Source organism: Excalfactoria chinensis, chromosome 2 (assembly GCF_039878825.1).
Source record: "Excalfactoria chinensis isolate bCotChi1 chromosome 2, bCotChi1.hap2, whole genome shotgun sequence".
Taxonomy (NCBI): domain Eukaryota; kingdom Metazoa; phylum Chordata; class Aves; order Galliformes; family Phasianidae; genus Excalfactoria; species Excalfactoria chinensis.
In genome coordinates, this window is record NC_092826.1 from 117,739,089 (window position 1) to 117,761,583 (window position 22,495).

The 22,495-nt window shown below is 37.6% G+C and overlaps 1 protein-coding gene across 5 annotated transcripts in view; it reads left to right on the forward strand.

Annotated features, from left to right (window-relative positions):
• The window catches only part of TRAK1 (trafficking kinesin protein 1), a 122,426-nt gene that overhangs the window by 84,057 nt on the left and 15,874 nt on the right, over positions 1 to 22,495 (forward strand). For all 5 annotated transcript variants that reach the window (XM_072330566.1, XM_072330564.1, XM_072330565.1 and 2 more), the window contains 11 exons: positions 1,554 to 1,630; positions 4,930 to 5,046; positions 9,468 to 9,568; positions 10,300 to 10,408; positions 12,398 to 12,476; positions 12,895 to 13,025; positions 13,556 to 13,630; positions 14,642 to 14,779; positions 16,337 to 16,413; positions 18,479 to 18,712; positions 19,642 to 19,958. In XM_072330566.1, coding sequence (XP_072186667.1) covers positions 1,580 to 1,630; positions 4,930 to 5,046; positions 9,468 to 9,568; positions 10,300 to 10,408; positions 12,398 to 12,476; positions 12,895 to 13,025; positions 13,556 to 13,630; positions 14,642 to 14,779; positions 16,337 to 16,413; positions 18,479 to 18,712; positions 19,642 to 19,958 — 1,429 coding nt within the window. In that variant the 5' untranslated portion in view covers positions 1,554 to 1,579. The remainder of the gene's footprint in view (positions 1 to 1,553; positions 1,631 to 4,929; positions 5,047 to 9,467; positions 9,569 to 10,299; positions 10,409 to 12,397; positions 12,477 to 12,894; positions 13,026 to 13,555; positions 13,631 to 14,641; positions 14,780 to 16,336; positions 16,414 to 18,478; positions 18,713 to 19,641; positions 19,959 to 22,495) is intronic.

The window sequence follows — 22,495 nt, forward strand, 5'->3', positions numbered from 1 at the left end:
AAACTTTTTACCTTCTTTGGTTAACACAGTTGATGTTCTCTTCAAGATACAACAGTTATTTTTTTTCCTGTGGCACCCTGTTTAGTCAAAAGCAGATCACAGAGCTTTTAGCTTACAGATGCTCTGTTATTGTCTGTTGTACAATGCCATAGGGTTTCTTTATATTGCTATGTAATTTTGGTCAGATTACTACTTTGAAGTGTAACCTTTTGTCCCATTTCCACTTTCAGTCATAGTCATTTGGATAAATGTAATTATTTTTTGTGTGTATTTGAATGATTTTTTATGGAATTCCCAGGCAATACTTACATCACTGAAATGTTTTCAGGATTTGTTAATCAAAACCTGAGTTTGAGAAACAGGAAAATAAACAAAATAAATGTAATTCTTGCTTTAGCTTGATTATCTTTCTAATGTTGAAATATGAAAAAACAAAATAAAACATTTCAACGGGTATGAAAGTACTGCTGTACTTGATATATTATTGATGTGCCTTAGTGCTGATAGACTGTATATTTATGTGCAGGTATCTTGTATACTTGTAATTGGGCAGGATTATTTCCTTATTGCTGCATCCAGAGCGCTTTATTTTTTAATCTTATTAGGCCTTGTTTTTGTTTCTCCCAACCCCGCTTGATGCATGCTGAAGTGGCATTAGCCGGATCTATCAGGCTGAGCTTTAACTGACATTGTCAAGGGTAAATCCCCTGAAGAACAATTTGCATTTCAGCAGTCTGCTAGCCAATAGCCAATACAATCAGTTCAACTTTATCGACATTCTGGTTGTGGCTTTTGTTCAGAAGTACAAGGTTTGAGCAGCTGAAAAATGAGAGTAATATGTAAGAATTATGAATGTATGTATATTTAGAAAACTTGCAGATCTCTGGGTAATTTTGTGCAGGTTCTTAAAGGGTAGACCAAGCTTCAGCATACATCCTTCAAGCTAACAAAACTCCCAGCTCCACCTTAGCGTTTTATCACCAACACCCTGTTTTAGTAGACATTATTATGAGTAATACTGTGGCTGTGGTGTTGTAGTCTGAGTGTTATAAAAATGGGCTGTTGTTTTGTATGCATTTTGTGTTGGCTTCGCTGTCTCATACAATAATGCTTAGTTCTTATCAATTTAATATGATGTAATATTGATGGTGAACAATGTTATTAAAGTTACTGGAGTTGCTTATTCATGGAACAGTTCTGCATACAATGCAGCGACTTGCTGACATCACAGAATCTTATTCTTTTGTCCAAGAACATGTATTCACTTCTTTCTTGACTTATTTATTTATTTATTTTTCATGAACTTGAGGCATATTCCTCTTTGGAGAAGAAAATATTAACGTTTCGGCGACTTACACTGCCACCAATGAAAACAAATTCCCATTGCAAAAGAGAAGCAACAGTGTTCTCAGTTTAACTTGGAACACTAACCCGAAAGTTGAATTAAGTAGCTTTAAGATGTAAACTTACATAAATCCATATTCTTTAAAGGATTTACTTTTCTTCAAGTGGTGTTACCAACATAATTAACGTTTTATCTTATTGTCTTACAGTTTTATGTGCTGAAAGAGTGGGCCAGATGACTAAAACATACAATGACATAGATGCTGTTACACGTCTGCTTGAAGAGGCAAGTATTGCATCTCATTAAAGGCCTATACACAGTATGAGAAAATAGTACAGAAATTATATGGTACTAATAGTGACTGCTGGTAGATGTTTTTCAAATGGGGAGGAATAAGTGTATGTAGACTTCATCTCATTGAGTAAGGTAAATAATCTTTTTAAGTAAAGGCCGTTTGTTTACCTCAGTCATATGGACTCATTACTTGTGCTTATTTCTCAAATTAGACCATTGAACTTATTCTTGGCCAAATATTTGCTCAAATGAATGAGAAGAGTACATGTAAAGCCAATATTATTATTATTGCTCGATTATTATTATAAAAAATACATTCACAATTATAACTGTGTTCAGAATTATTATCTCACGTAGTGTCTTTCCAGAGGAATGTATGGACAATTTATTTTATTTTTTAATTTCTAATGCTCTATTCATTGCCAGGCCTTTTTTTGGTAGCGTTACATTTGGTTTTGGTGTTGTTCTGCTGCTTTTACGTAAGTTATTATGACCATAGTCCTTGGTACTCAGAGAATGGCAAAAAGCAGTTGTTGAGACACCGGGATACTTATGTTCAAGAGTACCATGATAAATTGACTGTAATTATCTGTTTTTCTGGAGTAAACTCTAATAGTAGCTTTCCAAATATTGTTTAGGAAGATTTGTTTTGGGTGAGAACGTTTGGAAATGTATTAGTTGATATCTGGGCATAATTTAGTCTTTCAAAGCTATTTGCTTACTTATTGCATTTGCCATGTCAAAAATGGGGTCTGTCTCGCGACAGTACATTTCGTGGTCTCTTTTTCCAGTCCTTCAAGGGGATAAGCACAGGAATGCTCCCATCCCTCACCTACATTTGATAACTCCGATCACAGTGCAAGCCCTTCTTTTTGTGCTTTGAACTGAACTCTCTTAAACAACATTATATGAAATTTCAGTTAAAACTGATGCTTTTCCAGAAAAGCCTTGTTCAGGAATATTCTACTAACTTATAATAACAGACTGTTACCTTTCTGTGTCCTGCTCCTTTTTTCTTATTTGCCTTGGATTTACTTGCATTTGTTTCCATGGCTCCTTCCAGCCGTGATGCAGCAGTTCGACAAATTATTTCCTCCCCAGAGTCCACGTAGCCAAATGTCTATAGATCTAGAAATTACACTTGTGGGAACAATGCTAGGACTTGCTGAGCCAACGTTATGAAGCATTTGATTTACTTTTCCATCTGGATAATAGCAAAGGGAATGTGAAGGAACATGCAACAGGTGAACCTTAAATAAAAACTACATCTATTTTTTCAGTGAGGTTCTTGTTTTAATTGATCATTGTTTCTTTTTCAACCACTTTTCTAGGCAGATGTATACAACTTCCATCTCCTTTCCCTATTCTGTAAATGGCCAACATCACAAGTGACTACATTTGTTTGCAGAAGTTAAGGTTTAACTCTTTCTGCTGCCATGACACAAGCAAGAGAAAAACAAGCCCCAGAGCTACCCCTGTCTTTCTGTTCTTGTTGACAAGCTTCAAAAGAATTTATTATGGTGTTGGCAGGGTGGGAGCATTTTATTGGGGGGCAGACAGGAAAGAGAAGATATCAAAACAATGTGTGCATATAGTTATTCTGAAAACCTGTGTCTCTTGCCCTGAAAGTGAGCAAAAAGGGAGTGTCACCAGCTCTGTCTGGATATGGAGGAGCAGCGAGGGATTCCTCCATGAACCTGCTTTCTTATCTCTCTAATAACTGTTTAAATATCTCTGGCTTTAGTGTTTTTATTACTCATGTTGCTGTAATGCGTCAGTTCCTTAAAACAATAAGAGGCATGACTCCAAAATGAAATTTAGAGCTAAACTGCTAAAAATTGTGTAGGAAACCTAGGGAGGTTAATTAAGGAGCCTGGAAACACTTGCCTTCCTCCACTTCGAGGTCAACAACCCTATTGGTAGATAGTTTTGCCTCTGTAGAGTCAAATATTTTTGTTTTTTGCATTTATGAAGTGAGATAAATTACTGAATAGTAAGTTGTCCCAGCATGTAGACTAAACATTTTTAATAGCTTTGTGGGACCTACTGTTCTGAAAGATTGTCCATAAGATATCAAGAGTTTAGGACTAGGTAATACTAGTGAATTTAATGCACAGAGGAGACTGACCTTCCAAAATCATTTGAAAAATTCTATTTGTAGATACAGGAGCGATCACTAACCCATCTTTTTTATTATTACAAAACTTCCTTTTTTGTGTGTGTGTTATGAAAGCCTCTTCATTCAAATTCATTTACTTCACGTCAGCCACCCACGTTAGCAGCAGCTTTAGGTTTTGTCGACTTTGTCATGATTGTATGCATGTCACAGGGTGGATTTTAGTCATGTAATGTGTATGCCTGTCTCAGGTAGTATTTTCAGTATATATATCTGAAAGGGAAAAAGCTCTTCTTCAAATGATGTTGAAATAAAGGTAAGTTGTACTATTTGCTTTTCCCACTACTTTAGAGTTATAATAACTGAAGAAGAAAATAATCAGTGAAAATGCTTAATGAACATTTCTATGCAGGTTTCTGTTTTTTGTCATCTTGTCCTAGGCAGATTACAACCCAGGGTATAGGTACATGTCATCAATGCAACAGGTCTCTAATTTGTATTGGTACATTTGTATGCTATTTGTATTGGTGGTGTATGGATGGGTTATTTCCAGTTCCCTTGTAGAGATGGATAATGAGCGGGCAAACAGGGAATGAAAATAATCACTTCAGGCAAATTTGGGCCATGTGCAAAAGAGGAGGGGATAGGATTTGATTTTATGGGAAAGAGCTAATGCATGTGCCTGCACAAAGAGGGTTGGAGGCTGGATACTCATTGTGATGGAACTGGCTTCTGCTCCTGCACAGCCTTCTGTTTAAAGGTGAACCAAGTGAAAATGTAAGAGCTCATTGAAGCAACTGAGTTCTTTGGTATTTTTGCTCTGTTTCTGGAGTTCTTAAAATGTGACTTGGGAAGTTCTGTGATTATGTTCTGCAAATCATATACCAAAGTGGTTTCTCAAAGTCATAGTAGAAAACCAAATCTGGTTTAATTTGTGTTGCCTGACATTAGACCTCAAAGCTGTGCTTTCATGTGTATGGGTCAGTAACTCCGTGTGGGTCAGTCTTTTCTGAATATCTGTGTTAAGTAACAGAAAAAGAAAGTTAGCAAAAAACAAAACCCTTACAGAAATGAAAAAGGCTCTTTACTGTCTTAAATACTTGTTTTTTTCCTTCTGTTCCTTCAGAGCATAAAAACAATAATATATTTGCTTTCTTTTCTTAATGCTTCACAGAAAGAACGGGACTTAGAATTAGCTGCTCGGATTGGCCAGTCGCTTTTAAAGAAGAACAAATCACTGACAGAAAGAAATGAGTTCCTTGAGGAGCAAGTAGAACACATCAGGGAGGAGGTATGTTTTTCTTTTTACATCTGACTGATGTGTCTGCAGTGAAGGGAAGAAATTTTTTTTAATCTTTATCCATGCTTAAATTTCCCATGCATCCTAGCTGTAGCTGGTCAACCTGTATTGCAGCAGTTCAGTCGGCCATTTTTGTAGCAAGTACACTTTTAGAACCATGTCCAAAAATGTCATTTGACCCACTAAGTCAAATCAGATAATTGGGGGAAAAAAACACCCAAGACTGAAACTTACTTTGCCGTAGATTTTATTTTCCCCTAAATTCAGCTACTCTTTTGGTTTTGAGTCACTTTACCTACTGTTTTCTTCTACTGATTTTGTCCTTGTTCCCCTATGTGCACTTATATATAATTCCCCTTACTAATCTTCCTTCTTTCCTTTGTGTGCCGCTTCCTCTTTTACTTGTGTCTCTCCTGAATCTTTCTCTCAGTCCTCTGTTTTCCTCTCCGATGGATGTTTAATTTAATTTCTGATGAACGATTTTCTACTTATACTGAATTTTGACATTAGGGCCATAGCATTTGAGTTCTGCCAGTGCTTCCCTTCTCAAATGGAGTATGGCTGGTCTTTTTACTCATGGAGATTCCAGCAATGCACACTCACTGAAATGATGTGCATTCTGCCTTTTTCAAGCTTCTAACTGGGCCAGATCAGAGATAAATAGGCTGGGTTATATTTCAGTGATTGGTCATTATATTCAGTGCACTCTATATGAACTTAGTGGTTAGAAGCGTTGAGTTTTGTTGGGAGGCAAAGGGTGGAACTTATTACCTTGTCTAGATGGAGAAGGTCTTACAGCTTCTTGTCATTTTGCTGTTTCTCTTTTCGGGGAATTGTGGTAGAATCTCTTGAAACATGGATTGTTTGCCTGCTGCAGTACGTACCTTTGAGCTTTTGACTGCACTTGCCTTAGATTTTTGATGAACATGTTTAAAATGTAATGTCATGGAACATGTATTTCTGAATTAGTCTGATCTATAGAAACATAACAGAAAACTTTGACTGAAGTAATGACTTGGGTCTTGCACATATTGTTGTGTTTCTAAGGAAATGTTTATACAATTGACTTTTCTTACCATAGTCCTCTGAATGAGGAGTTGAATGTAATATGAACTGGAAGATAATGAATGAATCTTAGTTGAAACCATACAGGATGCTTTAAAAATGCTTTATCTATAACTCAGTATCACTGTTTAAACTCTGCTGTCTTACTGACTGTCTGTGCTAGAGGCAGATGTTTCTTGTGTTCAGGGACAGTGATCTTAGTGTATGAATCTTGTTCATGTGTAGTCATGAGCAACAGGAAGCAAAATTCCACAGTTGTATATTAGGGATGTATGGTGTTGAATTATACCCCGATTATGCTGATGAATAAAGTGTGGATGGAGAAATTCTGTGTATATAATGGTGCTGAAGTGTGTACAGAGAATTAGCATCTTTCATTGTGGCCATTCTTTTTGGTGAGGCAAATGAATTCTCTTCAGTCCCACACTGTCATTGCTTTTTGCCCAAGTCCCATAATGTGGCAGACATTTATCTGTGTGTTGGTTGATAGGCTTTTACTGAGTGTGCGCGTGACTGGGCAAGGTAGGGAAGGGCATTCACACTCCATACATCCAGAATGGAGAATTTCACAGAATCACAGAATCACAGAATTATAGGGGTTGGAAGGGACCTCTAGAGATCATCGAGTCCAACCCCCCTGCCAAAGCAGGCTCCCTACACCACGTCGCACAGGTAGGCGTCCAGGCGAGTCTTGAATATCTCCAGAGAAGGAGACTCCACCACCTCCCTGGGCAGCCTGTTCCAGTGCTCCGTCACCCTCACTGTAAAGAAGTTCTTGCGCACATTCGTGCGGAACTTCCTATGCTGGAGTTTCAGCCCATTGCCCCTAGTCCTGTCCCCACGCACTACTGAAAAGAGACCAGCCTCGCCACTATAGCTCCCACACCTCAGGTATTTATAAACCTGGATCAAGTCCCCTCTCAGCCTTCTTTTCTCAAGGCTAAACAGACCCAGTTCCCTAAGTCTCTCCTCGTAGGGGAGATGGTCCAGGCCCTTCACCATCTTTGTGGCCCTCCGCTGGACTCTTTCCAAGAGATCCCTGTCTTTTTTGTACTGGGGAGCCCAGAACTGGACACAGTATTCCAGATGAGGCCTCACCAGGGCAGAGTAGAGGGGGAGGATCACCTCCCTTGACCTGCTGGCTACGCTCTTTTTAATGCACCCCAGAATGCCATTGGCCTTTTTGGCTACAAGGGCACACTGCTGGCTCATGGCCAACCTGTCGTCCACCAGGACGCCCAGGTTGATTAAAGAAGATGGGGAGCAGGGAATGGCTTCCTCTGACAGGGCTGACTTAAAATTATTTAGAGGGACTCAGGAGCAGCATTAGAAAAAGGAGAACAAAAAACAACCTTCTTACCAGGTGGCTTGATGTATTCAGAGATATGTTTTATCAGCATCCATCTTTCACACTGTCATTTTGACTCCTTCAGAAATGGATGCTTTTGAGGAAGAGCTCATCAGGCTTTAAACTGATGACGTTCGTATGTTAAAAATCTTTTAGTAATTTCACATCTTCTATTAATGCTGAATTTTGAATATGTGGTAACTAAGGCAACTGTCTCTACAAACAAGGGAGAAGAGAATTGAATAGGAGCTTTTAAAATCCTATGAAAACTACTTAAAATGGTTTGTTTGAAGAATATGTGATTTTCGTTATACAGAGACAGTGATGTGTAATATACATTATTGGTGTGTATGTCATGGTATCAGTAACCTAGGTTGCCCAGGAAGGAGGCTCCACCAGCAATATGGGCAACTTGTGCTACTGCTCTGCCACCCACAGTGTAAAGAAATGCTTCTGGTATTCAGAGAGAGCTTCCTATGCATCATTCAGCTTGTGCCCGTTGTCTCTCGTCCTGCTCCTTTAACAGGACTGGCTCTTTGCCTTCTTTTGAAGAACTGAAATGTTTGAAAATAGAAGCAAAAATAGTGGGCTCAGTTGATTTGATTCATAGAGGAAGAGTATAGAAAAAGCTAGAGATGAGCTAGTGCCCACCCACTGCAATATCTAATTCCTTGCTACTTGAAGAAGCTGAGCTGGAAGGAGGTAGATCTGTTACTTTAGAATGCCTTTTAGCTGTCCCTGAAATAGAGAAAAATGAATCTCCCCAGATGAATATGCTCAATTTGTTTCCTGGCAGAAATGTGGGTTTGTGTTTTTAGAAATGTGCAATTCCTTTTAGAAGCCGTGTCTCAAGAGGACTTTGGTGCCTTCCACAGAGTGTAATTCTGCAGACTTAGTAAAGTAGATGACTTTAGTTAGCTTAAAATTCTGTACAGTTTAAGTGCTTTATTGTATTGTTTCATCTTTTTCTTTATGATAATGCAGCATAAATCTATTTTATTGACCATCTTTTTTTTGCTACTAATAACTAGAAGTATTAATGTGTCTGCGATACAAAAGTAGAAGTCCAATGAAAACAAACGTGCTTTGCAATTTGTGCACTGCAGAGTGGAAACTGAGGACCAAGTCTTGCAAGGAAAGTGGGAGGAGACATCTTTCTGTTTCTGTTACTTATACCTGTGTAAGGGAAAAAGGAAGAACCTCTTAACACTAGTGTCTTAAAATGCAACTTTGCAGTTGCATAAGTGTTACTGTTTAACTGAGCCTTTAAACCAAATCAAAATATGAATTAACCAAGGTTAAGTTTGTGGAATTACAGAAAATGCTAACCACTCAATTAAATTTTGTTCATTTTAATGTCGTGGATGAGACTGTCTCATACCGTTCTACCATGCTCATGTTTTGGAGTCACCAGTGACCCAAACTACACCCAGAAACTGGGTGACAGCCACCTCAGAAGGGCGCCTGCCACTGTGCGTTGTTGTGCAACTCAATAGGCAACTGAGTCCCTAAAGAACCTTACTGCATAAGCACTGTTAATTTTATCCAGTCTCTGTCTGGAAGGTCTGTATCCAGTCCAGATGTTGACAGTCAATATGTCAATTGGAAAGTAGTGATGCTTGGTTTGATTGTGTCACATTTGTTTCTTGCTGTTTCATTTCAGTAAATTTATTTCTTTGAATGTAGATCTGGACTAATGCATTAGTGATTCAGTCTGGACTAATGCATTAGTGATTCTGGATTGCTCGTCTTCCCTTCCTTATTAGCAGCAGGAAATTGTGTTTTTGTATATTTAAAAAAGAAAATGGCTATTTTCTATTTTAAGGGTGTTCTTTCTTTCCTATAAGTAAAGGACTGGTTTCCAATCTGTTCCATTTTAGGCTACTTGATTTAGTCTGAAGGTGGTGCTTGGAGGATGAATAACTAATTGACTGTGAGTTTACTTAACAACGTGTCTAGAAAAGCAAATTACTGATCTGCAAGCTATTTCTTTCTGCAGGTTTCTCAGTTACGGCATGAGCTTTCCATGAAAGATGAGCTGCTTCAGTTCTATACCAGTGCTGCTGAAGAAAGTGAACCAGAGTCCATCTGTTCCACCCCGTAAGTTACCAACCTGCAACACTGAACCTTTGTCTAGTACTAAGCAGAGGTAGTTTGGACATTTTTCATAGCTTTGAATGGTAGTACAATGATCTCTGTATGGCCTGGACCTGTAAATGGAACTCTGAACTTCCTGCATTGCACCAGCTGGAAAGATTTGCATTGCACTATAGCTGGCAATACTGTTGCAAACAAGAGATAGGAGGGGAAAGTAGATAGGAAGGCTGCTGATACAGCACTGTGACTTTCACAGGAACTGTATCACTGTGGATGTGATGCCAACATTGATTCTTTCCATCTATGATACCCCAGTGCTCCACAACCCTTTTGCACACTGTTCTAGAATGTTCCATGTGGGTGAACTTTGTGCTTCAGGAACCTGAGGCCACAGTGAAAAATGCCATGTGGTTTTCAGTAGCAGAAAGAAGAAATTAAGCATGACTTACATTACATGTTCCAGGCAATTAGCTGGCTGAACAACATTGAAGGCTTTGAGGGACTGTCTGCCCTTGCTTGCAGAGTTGTTGCTGCATTCTGGTGAAGCATGTGCAGCATTAATCATGGAGCTATTAAACTGCTATGATAAAGTTGTTTCTTTTCTCATAGTCTTGGTGTATTTAATGTGTTTCTGGCTGTTTCAGACTTCTGCTTAGCCTAATTTCTTGTGAAATGATACAGGTAAAAATGAGCTAAAACTTGCTGTTTTTTTTCTTTTTTCTTTTTAAATCAAGACTGAAGAGGAATGAATCTTCCTCCTCTGTCCAGAACTACTTTCACTTGGACTCTCTTCAGAAGAAACTCAAGGACCTGGAAGAAGAGAATGTTGTACTTAGATCTGAGGTGAAACTGCACACTATGTGTTTTGCTTAATACAATTGTTCATTAAATGCTGGAACACAGGTGGTGAGAAGCGTGTATTAAAAGTTTTGGAAACATCTAATTAAGAGTATGTAATTCCATGAATGGCAGTGATCTCCTTGTAGTTATTTAATCACTATCCTCTATTCTTCCTAAATGAAGGAAAGACTGACACATAGGAGTTCCATGAAGATACATACCTAGCATACTCTGTTGACAAGGAAACTGCTAGGGCGTACAGCATGGATGTCTCACTTTCTGTCTTGCCTGCGCTGCATTGAGTGAAGAGGAATTGTCTAGGGCTCTGTGTAGGAAAACTGCTCTAAAATTAGTGCCTCCTAACTATTTCCATGGAAACTACAACCAGCACAAAGAGCGCAGTAATACTTTTTGATAGAAAATTTTTGGCTGCAAAAGACTTTTTGCAGTATAGTCACCACTGTTATGTATGCATTTTGACCAGTGATGAACAAAAGCCTTTGTGCTGCGCTTGTAACAGTCTGCACCAGCGGAGGTGACCCACTGGTGAGATACACCACCCACTGCCTCACTGTGCTCACATCCACTGTTTAGTCTCCATAAACATTCAGCAAGTGTCAGTGAATGTCACTGGGTGCATTTTTTTTTTATGCATGGAGGAATTAATTTTCACACATTTGCTTCAGACATACTTCCATGTCAGACACCATTTATTTCTTCAGACTGCTCCTCTTGCTGCCATCAGTCACATGGCAACAGCATGTAATGGGGTATTGTTGGAAAGGTTCAGCTTTTACTGCCGTACCACCAACATCCACCTTTGACATCATGGGCCAATATCATAAAACAGGAGCAGTCCTCATAAAATAAATAATATACTTAATGTATATAAGTAAATGTGTATCTTCAATTGTCTTTCAAATCAGGCTGTTAATATTTTAAGATTGTGATTTTCTTGCCTTTTATGCATGATAGAACTGATATCCCTATTTATCAGAAATAACACTCCCTAATTGAATATCTAAACAAGAATTTTATATTAATTTTCAGTACAACCCTTAAACTTTGGGAGCATATTACCATTTTGCAAACATGTAGCGAAGTACAGCAGATAAAATACTTTTGGCCTAAGAACGAGTGTTTAAAAACGTAGTATCTTTACTGTTTTCTACTGCAAATGTAGGGCCCATTGAAAATAGGTAGGTGTCACACCTTTGGATAAGTCACTGCTTATGGAAGTGTGCTGTACTGGGTTGTCACACAAGGAAGATGAGCAGTAGATACAATAAAAGTAGAGTTAGAATTGAAAGGAACACTGCTTCAGGATGTAATAGGAGAGCCTTGTTGTAGAGTAACTTTCCTTATAGAGAAATGCAGTTTGTGCCAGTGAGGCACAGTGTGTGCCAAATCCAAAGTCTCCAAGTCTTTGCAGCTTTCACTGCCTTCTATGTGTCTGTCCATTGGATATACATTACAGGCTCATCAAGGTGGTGCCAGACAGAGCCAGCTGGCTGGAGGGGAAAAGACCAATCAAGAAAGGAGGCCACACTAAGGTTTTAGGTGGAATATACAGTTACAGTGTTGGGAATTTTCAAGTATGGTCTCATGGTTTTCTTATTAATTTCAAGTATTTAAATGGTGCATTTCATTGGATACCTACCTTTGTAAAGATGACCGGATAAAAGCCCTGCATATGTGGCTTTTGTAGGCTTAGGGCTTTTTATTTTTCAAATGTAAAGTACACAGGTGACATCTTGTGGAAATGAGGGGATACTGGTGCAATTTCATGCAGTAGTATCTCTGCAGAGTGTTCACCTGTTCTCTTTATCCATAACATAAAGGAGGACAGGCAAAAACTGTTATTTTTTTCACTGTCTTCTCAGAGGAGTGATTAGAAAAGCTTGTCTTTCTGAAGCAGATGGAAATGCATCAGCATGCTGGCAGAGAACAAACATGGTAATATCACATATTTCTTGTGGATTTCTTGAATAGGCCTGTCAACTGAAGACTGAAACAATAACTTATGAAGAAAAAGAACAACAGCTTGTCAACGACTGTGTCAAAGAGCTAAGTATGTCTTTTTTTTTTTCTTTTTTTCTTTTAAATCTTATTTGAGGTCGTTTGGTTTAAAAAAAAAACCAAACCAACTGTGTCAGATCAGTCAGTCATTTATTCCTGCAACACTGACTGTCATTATATAAATGGTTGTGGGAAGAAAATTTCATCTGATTTATTACAGCTAGAATTTTCTGCTGTAAGATAAATCTTTCTCAAGTGCAAAAGAGTTTTGCATAGAAAATGCTGGTGTTAGGGAAAGGACAGTCTCCTATGCAACGTGAGCACTTTGTGTCTTTCTGGTTTTGTGTCCTACGTTTCTGCATTCTGGGGCAGGATTCTGCTGAGTCAAGTGACATTCTGAAAGAACATCTTTCTTCTTACTTTTCTGCCTTTGCATATTGCAATTGTGATTGTAATCATTTATCTTTAAGGGGATGCAAACATACAGATTGCCAATATCTCCGAAGAGTTAGCAAAGAAAACTGAAGATGCTGCCCGGCAGCAGGAAGAAATCACCCACCTTCTCTCTCAGATCGTCGATCTGCAGAAAAAGGCAAAAGCTGTAAGCAATCCAGTTACAGGATCAATGCTGTGATTTGCTACCGTTGTTAACTGGAAGATAAGTTACAACTTATACATGCTAGAGCCTAAAGGGGATTTTGAACCTCTTTATCTGGATGTCATTGTTTGATATTTAGTATATATCAATCTTGACTAGAAAGCATGTGTATTTTAAAAATGCTTATGTTAAATACCAAATACATTAAGTACATTTATTTTCAGTATTAAATAAAATTCTGCACTGAACTTCAGTACAACAAGAGTATCAGTACATGTATCTCAGTGAGCAGGTAGTCATCAGTAGGTCTTAAGGGATTCATTTAGCAAATTGTACACTTATACTGGGTACACTTGTGTTAACATTTTGTTACACTATGTAAATTTTTTTTAATGAAGTGGTATGGGCTAATATTGCTGCAATGAGAGTCTTAAGAAAAGTTAGAATTTTCCTACTCACTAATTATATATGATATAAATATTAGAAACACTGAGATGTTTTGACCTGCAATAATGTTTCTTGACATATTTTAGTGTGCAGTTGAAAATGAAGAACTTGTTCAGCATTTGGGAGCAGCTAAAGATGCCCAGAGACAGCTCACAGCAGAGGCAAGTACACTGCTTAGTATTAGAATAATTTAGTAGCAGGGCACTGGGTGTTTGCTTTAACATGGGAGTTTTAATGTGAGCTGGATTAGAAGCATTAAAAAATGTTTTGTATATATATGCATATGAATGAAGTAATTTTCCTGTTTCCAGAAGATATCAGAACTTTTTCTTCCTGTTCTTTCCAGCTTAAATGACACATATTTTACAAAACTGAGGCTTATGGGCTGTTTAAGAACACCGCTTATAGTTCTTTTGTAGTTGCAGTGCTCCAGTGGAAAAGAATGAGCTCAATCTTTGTTGAGTCTCTGCTTCTAAGCCAAGTAGTTTATTTTTATGAAACTTGTAGGACTGCAGTATTTCAGGCTTCTGCCTCTTTGCCCAACTTTGTTGAAGTGGCTGGTGAACTGAAAAACCAACTTTGTTGAAGTGGCTGGTAAACTGAAAAACCACAAGGGTATACAGACATCTGCATCTGCACGCAGAGTGATTACATATGGTGTGTTTTCTGAGAAGGTCAAGCTATAAATAAGGCATGGTGTTAGGCTGTTGGAAGTTATATAAATATACATGTAAGTCTTGGTTTAAAAATCCTTTGGTCTTTTGGGTCACTGTGCACTATCTTGTTCTTTTTTCATGCTGTTTGCCACTGTGGTCATCCTGATGATAACCAGGCAAATAAGAACTGCTGCAGATGATCGGACTAAACACACATTTAGTTCCATATTATCTCTTTGACAATGACTTCATCTAGATAGAGAGGAATTGGAGCCACTAATTTCTTCTCCTCCGTTGTTAACCATCAGTCTAAAACTTTACATATTCCCTTTCTGTTACTAATCAATGTTATTCTTGATTTTCAATGATAGGAAATTCACCCTTTGGAGTTGTTTTCTTTTATAATGGGATATTCCTCCTTACACCATTATTCTTACTAGTGTTAAAACATTTTATGGTCTTCTCATGACTATAGTACAGATCACAAGGTCCTAGACTGTTTTCTCTATGTTGTAGTTGCGTGAGCTGGAAGACAAGTATGCAGAGTGCATGGAAATGCTTCATGAGGCTCAAGAAGAGCTGAAAAACCTTAGGAACAAGACTATGCCAAATGCTGTGTCACGTCGGTACCACTCCCTTGGCCTCTTCCCTATGGTAAGCAGATTTAAGGGGGAAAAAAAAACGTGTTTCAGAAAACAACCAAACATATGTGAATGTTTACATCTGAATTATAGCCCCAAGGATGAGATGCAGACAGGAGCATAGGTGAAATATGTATATGTAGTGTTAGAGGATTCCTGGGTGCATACATTCTGCATGCTTTGTTCTGAAACAGTGGTGCTGTACAGTTGGTAGTTTTCTCTGTGGTACTATATGCAGTCTTCAGCTGGCTGGGATATAAATAATGGGTGGTATTAATAGATTGTTTAACAGTATGCATCTTGTGTATGCTGGGGCCTGGTTTTCAGTAGGAGCTTCTTGGTTTTCTTATAAATCCTTGGAGATGTAACTTCTTGATAATGTAACTGGTTGCACATGGTTATGGTATCCTTCTCATCACTTATGCTGTACCCTCTAGTTCTCCAGTAATTGTATAAACTCATAGACATTCAGTTCATTAAAGGAATAGTTGTTGTTAATGTGTATTATGACAGTGTCAGTTATGGAGATCTCACTGGTTTTATCAACATTATTTAATTATTGCATTTGATTATGACAGTGTATGTTTTAAGCATGGAGAATATGCAGTACGCTTAACCAAATGAGAGAGTGGGTAAAAACATCTAGTAATGTTCAGTGCCTAGTTTTATTTGCCTGTTAATAGTTTAATTACTTCTTAAGGCATTGGTACCAATGAAATTTCTTTTGAGTTTCATTAATGTAATTTAACAACAGAATCTAGTCTGCCCTCGTCTTTAGCCATGCCTCATCTTAATCGCTGAGAAAGAACACATATAAATTGGTTTGTGCTCACAAGAAGGAAACTACCTTGCTTTTTCACTATCCTTTTTGAGGTAGAGTTCAAAGTGCAGACCTTTAATACTGCAACAAGTACAGTTGTAAGCTGAGAAAAGTATACTTGTGCTCAGATGTATTTGTGTGTTTTGTATAAAGATGTTTTTTAGATGTTGACTCAGGAAACCTGGCATTTAGACCCTGTACTTCACTACATTTAGGCAGTAATGCAAACTGACCAGCAGTGGAGAACTGATAACCTTTAACCCTGTGGGGGAAGTATATTAATATTTCATTCCAAGAGCGCTCTTTTGTGGTTCAGTGGGTAATGCTGTAAGAGGAAATAATATTTTCTGTTGGTTTTAAACAAAAAAGAAATAACCAAAACACTTTATGTAAAAGGAAGATGTCATTGTGAGGGGAATTTACTCTTAAAAGCTGGATGACCTGGGATCTATTGTTGCTTGTGTTGTTTTTTCAGGATTATTGTCAGATGTTATTATGTCTCCTCAGATGATGAGCACTGTAACAGTATGAAACTGAGCTGTAACTTGTCACCTGTAGAAGTATATTCATTAGTATATTCATTAGTCCTCAAGCTTTTCATTCTATTGTCATTTTTAAACCTTTTTCTTTTTTCTTGGAATGACAATTTACTATTTGTTAGGTATTTTATAGAACTAATCAGTTGTTTTCTGCAGTGGCAACCTGTTAATACTAAGATATTTATTTTACTTTTGTACGTGTCTTTACCAGGATTCCTTGGCAGCAGAGATAGAAGGGTCAATGAGGAAGGAGCTGCATCTAGATGAACCTGACTCTCCTGACTTGGCGTACGACTGAAAAGATCTGTTTCCTAAATGATTGTTTATATCTGGAGCTTAATTAGTTTTGTTATGAAAGGAAATGACAGGATATAGTTGAGTTGAAAGCTTAGAACTAAGTATTTCTGGAAAAACATCAGTGACAGAGGGAAAGAAAAACAAATTATCTGGTTACTAGGATGGTTTAGGATGGTTTTATATATATATATATATATATATATATATAGTTTTGTTTTGGGTTTTTTTTTGTTTTTTTTTGTTAAGCTACCATAAGAAAACCTCCACATAGAGGTTTTTCCTCGTCTCAGAAAATTTTTATATTCATTCTTGAGTGCTAAGATGTGGTTCTGAGAATGAAAAAAGATGGGTTTTTTTGTGTTTTACTGTGCTGGATTTTGTCACTTAATGTTCAGAGGACGAGTTCAGTTCCTTAAATTCTCTTTTCAGGTGTTAAAGCAGGAGCTACAAAGTAATTATTGGTCTAATCCAATTTTTAGAGAGGGAACATCAATGTAGACAGGGATTTGCAGTGGTTATGGCTCCACAGCCTGATCCCAATTACACCTGCGTAAATTAGTTAGCTTGCATTTTGCTAATGCTCTCTTGAATTAAACAAAAGTGGTTTGAAACAAGTTAAGTACTTATTAAGGTCCAAAAGCTAAAGTTAGCTACAGCTTGGCAGAAAAGGCTTTATTGACGTAAGTTGAATGAGTACTCCAACAGGTTTATCTTGCCTAATTGAACAAAGCATGGACTGGTTTATTTGAAACAATTTAATCCTAATCAGGAGGTGTTTTAAAGTTTTTACCTTTTTTGACCTGTCATTTTATGAAGAAAGGACTAGCCACTTCCAAGAAACCTTCCAAGTATATTTACAAGCAGTCTGGCATATACTTAATCATTTCAGAGGAAGAGTCAAGAACTGTAAATGAGGCATTGACAGGGAAATGTTGGTTAGAAAAGTGTAAGGTGGAAAAGATGTGAGCATGCTCAAACTCTGTGGGATCCTTTTGTCCTACCAGACTAATCTAACTTAAAAAGTTAAAAGAAGTTACTTAAATTTCTTTAGGAATTCTTTTATATTGCTATGGATCTACCAAAGAACAACACCTCTTTTAGGTATAATAGCTTTCTTGGGTTTCATTTATTTTCTCAGGAGTGAAAGCTTCATGGGACATTTTATAGATAGATTCTCTTGGGTTCATCCTCTTGCAGACAAACAGCTGTAGGCTTGAAGCCTGCACACGAAGGATGCAACTGTTGAGCAGTCCTGGACAGGATAGAAATTTGAATGACATTGAAAAGTGAAAGGTGTGATGTCGCTGTTATACCACTGCATTGTTACCTCTAAGCTGGAAGGGACGGTCTGTTCTGTTGTTCAACCATTGCTAAAATGTAAAACAAAGCAGTAGTACTTCTCAACCAGGACATAGAGAAAATTTATTTTGTCTGCTGAAGTGTCATCTGATCTTCATCTTGGAGCAGATAATCAGGACAATGGTGATAAAGAAAAAATTGTATAAGTAGGTCAAAAGTTATATTTTCAGCCTTGACAGCATCTAGACTCTTGCTGTGTTGTATTTCTGATTTGTTTTTTGGGTTTTTTTTAATGCTACTTAAGGAGGTGGGAAGGTCCATACAGAATGGAAAGATGCAAGACTTGTTTGTCATAGAATAAATCCAGATTCCCTTTAGAAATGGATTATCCAGCTCATAGTTGAGAATTGAATAAGTGTTAATTTTGGGGTTTTTTTTGAATCTTATTTCCATACAGTGACTTTAAGGGTTTTTTTAGGTACTAAAAATGCTCTTTCACTTAATCTATGCTAATATTTGAGAGTATCCATACACATAATTCTCCAGTAGTCTACCTAAAATATTCTAGCATGATGTTGATAGATTAAATGTGATGGCCAGACTGTAATGAAGATGGGACCCTACATGTACTCTTTTGCAGATCCTATAAATGAAAAGTAGTTAGTGGGGCTGTGGTAGGGTCATTAACAAATTGCTACGTGTTTATCTGGTTGTTTTTAAGGTATTAAGTGATTATTAACTTTGTATGTCTTACCAGTCATCAGAAGCGGGTCTTTGAGACAGTGAGAAATGTTAACCAAGTTGTCAAGCAAAGATCCATGACTCCATCGCCAATGAATATCCCAGGCTCCAACCAGTCTTCTGCGATGAACTCGCTCATTTCCAGCTGTGTCAGCACTCCACGTTCTAGTTTCTATGGGGGAGACATTTCTAACATTGTGATAGACAACAAGACCAACAGCATCATCCTAGAGACAGACGCTGAGAATGGGTCAGTACTGTAGCACTTGGCTTTGCGGGTGTATTTTTTTGTTTTGTTTTTGTTTTGTTCTTAATTCTGACAGAGGCAAGGAGTTTCTGATTTCCTCTTTTCACCTAATATATGCAGCTAGCTTGAATTGTTACTTCTTGCGCTTTTAGTTCTTCAACACTCCTTTTTGAAAGCACTGTGTATCAGTTTCTGCAATTTGCACCTCTTTGGAGATGCATCATCACTTGATGACATAAAACCTCATATTCTCTTTGCAGACGTGGATCAATACTTACATTTACTTACGTTTTCGTAGTTTTACATTAATGTTATGGAGTTCTGACCTAAGTTGCAGCTGCAGCTGACTCTTTTGATCTTAAGTAAAATGGTGGGATGTGTAGGTGGATGTTGGAAACCTACTATGAAAACTTACAAAGGAAACGAGTTAGTAAAGTTAGAACTTTACTTTCCAGCTACTTGTCTCTTCCCTCAGTGTAGCTCCAGGTTATGCTTCATATATGTTATAGAAAAAACTATTTGATTTCTCAAAACAAGCAGTGTTTATCATCATAGTATGCGTGTGTGACTTACTGATTTATTCTTGCAGCATTGTCTCTAAAAGACTTGGCCTTCTCTCTTGAGTTTATATAATTGTAAGAAAGAGACTAGTAAACATCTCTCAGTTCTTACTATGAGGAAGTTCTTAGCTAAAGCGCAGCTTTTCCAGTCAGGAACTGGGATTCAAAATAGTTTTAGTGTAAAAAGAGAGAAAATATTGGCATTTGCCTTACAGCAGCTCGCTTGAAGTGTGGTGAGTTGTTTCCAAGCATGGTAATCTAAAGTTTGAATGTCTTAAAACTATCACTTGATAATGGTTAAGTTTCTCAAATAATCTTTTCCCCATCCCTACCTTCCTTCTCTTTTCTTTTCCCTGTTCCATTATGCTTTAGGAATGAAGACAGAATGAAGAAGCCTGGAACTCCGGGGACACCAGGCTCCAGTGACCTAGAGACTGCCCTTCGCAGGCTGTCCCTTAGGCGGGAGAATTACCTCTCAGAGCGGAAGTTCTTTGAAGAAGAGCAGGAAAGGAAGTTGCGGGAACTGGCAGAAAAGGGTGAACTCCGTAGTGGTTCCATTACTCCCACAGAAAGCATCATGTCTCTGGGAACTCACTCCAGATTTTCAGAATTCACTGGATATTCAGGAATGTCTATCAGCAGTCGCTCCTACCTACCAGAAAAGCTTCAGATTGTGAAACCACTAGAAGGTGATAACAAAGGGCCTCGGCCTTTATCTGTTCTTCTAAGTGACTCTTTGTGGTCTCTTATCCATTATCAGAAAGCAGGAAATCTTTGCAATACGTATTCTTTTTACTTTAGAGACAGCAATCCACGCTGTTGGTTTGAAATCTTCTAGCGACTACATTTTTCTACAAGCCTTAAAAGTTAGGAAACAAATCCAGCCAAGAGAATAAAATATTACAGGCCATATATGCATAAGCAGTACACCCTTACATGTGAGCTAAATCTCAGTGTTGCTGCTTCAAACTTAGAAAAGGAAGATGTTTGTGTATCTGAAAATGAGTGACAGAATATTAGTTCATCCGCTCTCATTTCTGTAGATGTCTGAAAAGACCTTTGCTTTGAATAGACCAGTTGGTTTAATAGGACTACCTTTGTGATTAAAAATGACCTCTGCACTTTAATTGACTGAGTGGCTATACACGAGTCTCTATGGCTTTGGTTTCATGTGTGAAATAGGTTGTTTTAGCCAAATTTCCTCTGCATATTGTTGTCAGGACTAGAGTTTAATTTCAGAGCAAAGCGTGTGCATTTCTGTAGTCTGCCTAACAGAGCTCGTGGTACACAGGAGTAGTATAGTCAGCCTGGCTTTCTTCGGAACTCTCAGGTTGTTGCTGGCATTGAAAACTGAGTAAATTCCTCCAGATTTTAAACAAAAGCCTAAAACACTGCAGAAATAACATTATGTAATGTAGTTTTGGTTTCTTTTTGTTTTGGTCCTTCCCCTCCTCTCTCAGACAGAACTTGTGTGTTATGTTGTCTGCGTCATTTGTTCATCATTTTTGAATTATTTTTTTTTTTGTCTGTATGACATAATACATAAGCATAATACATATTCAGAAGCTTAAACCCACCCTTTTTGTGTCCTGAAGAAAGTATATGCTTTATCTCCTGTTCAAATGAAACTATAGCCATAGCATGAGTCCATGCTGCTTAGCAGATCGTAATAGTTTGTTTACATGATTGCTTTTCAGTGGTCATAAAAAGGCTGTTACATCATGAGAAAGGGGATGATCCAGTTTCATCTAAGTTACTGTTTTGGTACCGCTGTAATAGATTTCTGTCACCATCCCATTATATCTGCTTTTTTTTTCTTCCAATAAACTCTTTAATTCCTTATCATCTTTCTATCTGACTGTTTTGTTGGATTTTGTTTAAATCATTTTGTTTATTATTCACTCCCATGGGGTAATTTTTTTCCTAAAAATTATCTGCCGAAGTACTTCCATTTGGTTTTACATCTCATTGATGGTATGTTTGTCTGCCTGTTTCATAGGTTGATTATTTGTTGTCTTTTATTACACACATGTTAATTATTTTGTTCCTCACTTCAGCATGGTTTCTTTCCCATGTATTTTTCATGAAGTTTAATTCTGGATATTGGGTTTTATTTTTAAACTTCATGCTACTGTGGCAAAATAGCACCAGCAAACTGCTCCCAGTGGTTGTGTTTTTGTTTTGTTTTGTTTTCCTATGGATACTCATGCCCTAAAATGGGGTAAGAAAAACTTGGTTCTGTATTAGTTCAGGTTAGTGCCTTCTACTCCTTTAAAGCAGTTGAGTCCCACAGTAAAATAAATAGTGTGACAGAGGCCCTAGGCAATGAATTAATTTTTCTTTACATCTTTTAAGAATGGAATAGAATGTCCATTCAAATTGACTTGCTTTAGTGACACTCTGGTGAGGTTGTTTTTTGCTCTTTTAACTAAATAACTGTATTTGTAGCTTCTTGTACTTCAAGCACTAAATATCACTCCCTGTGTACTCTAAGAAAATTAATATAACTTGCGAAACTGTCTAGTGGGAGTCTGGGATTGAATACAGGACAAGGACTCCTCCCTTCATTTGGCTTTTTTTTTTTTTTATCTTTCTTTAAGTCAGTTTACAAATGAATGTTCACAACTATAAATTGCTTTTTTCATTAGTGTGAATTTTCTCTATGGAAAAGTTAAAGCTCGATTGCACACATTGTATGAGGTGTAAGTTAAAGTAATAGAGGCCTTTGTGACAATTCAGAAATAAACCAAATGATAGGGATGTTCTTTTCTGTTTTGGTTATTTATTCTGCTACAGTAAAGATCTCTGTCTCTCAAGCCTTAAGGGTACCAAGCAGTCTGAATCCTCCTTTGAATCACTCAAAACTTGCTAAAAAGAAACTGGACCATTATCCAAAGTAGCCCTTCAGGTCCAATTATTCTGTACTGTGGAATCTTTTCATGCTGAGCTAAAAATTGCAGACATCATTGCAACGCTACGCACTGAGCTCAGCTATTGCAAGGGAAGAAGTTTTCTCAGTTAGTTTCCTATTTACAATAAGCTTTCTGTAATGAAATATCCTTGTTGAGAAATTATTTTCATTCAATGGGATTTTTCTTTCAGATGCAAAATAATGGGCATAAGTGCCATTCCTCCCTCCCCTAGGCATTTAAGTGTGTTAGATTTTTACGTATACCATGTAACAAATTGAACATTCTTAGTCTGTTAATGGTGGTGAGATGTTCGT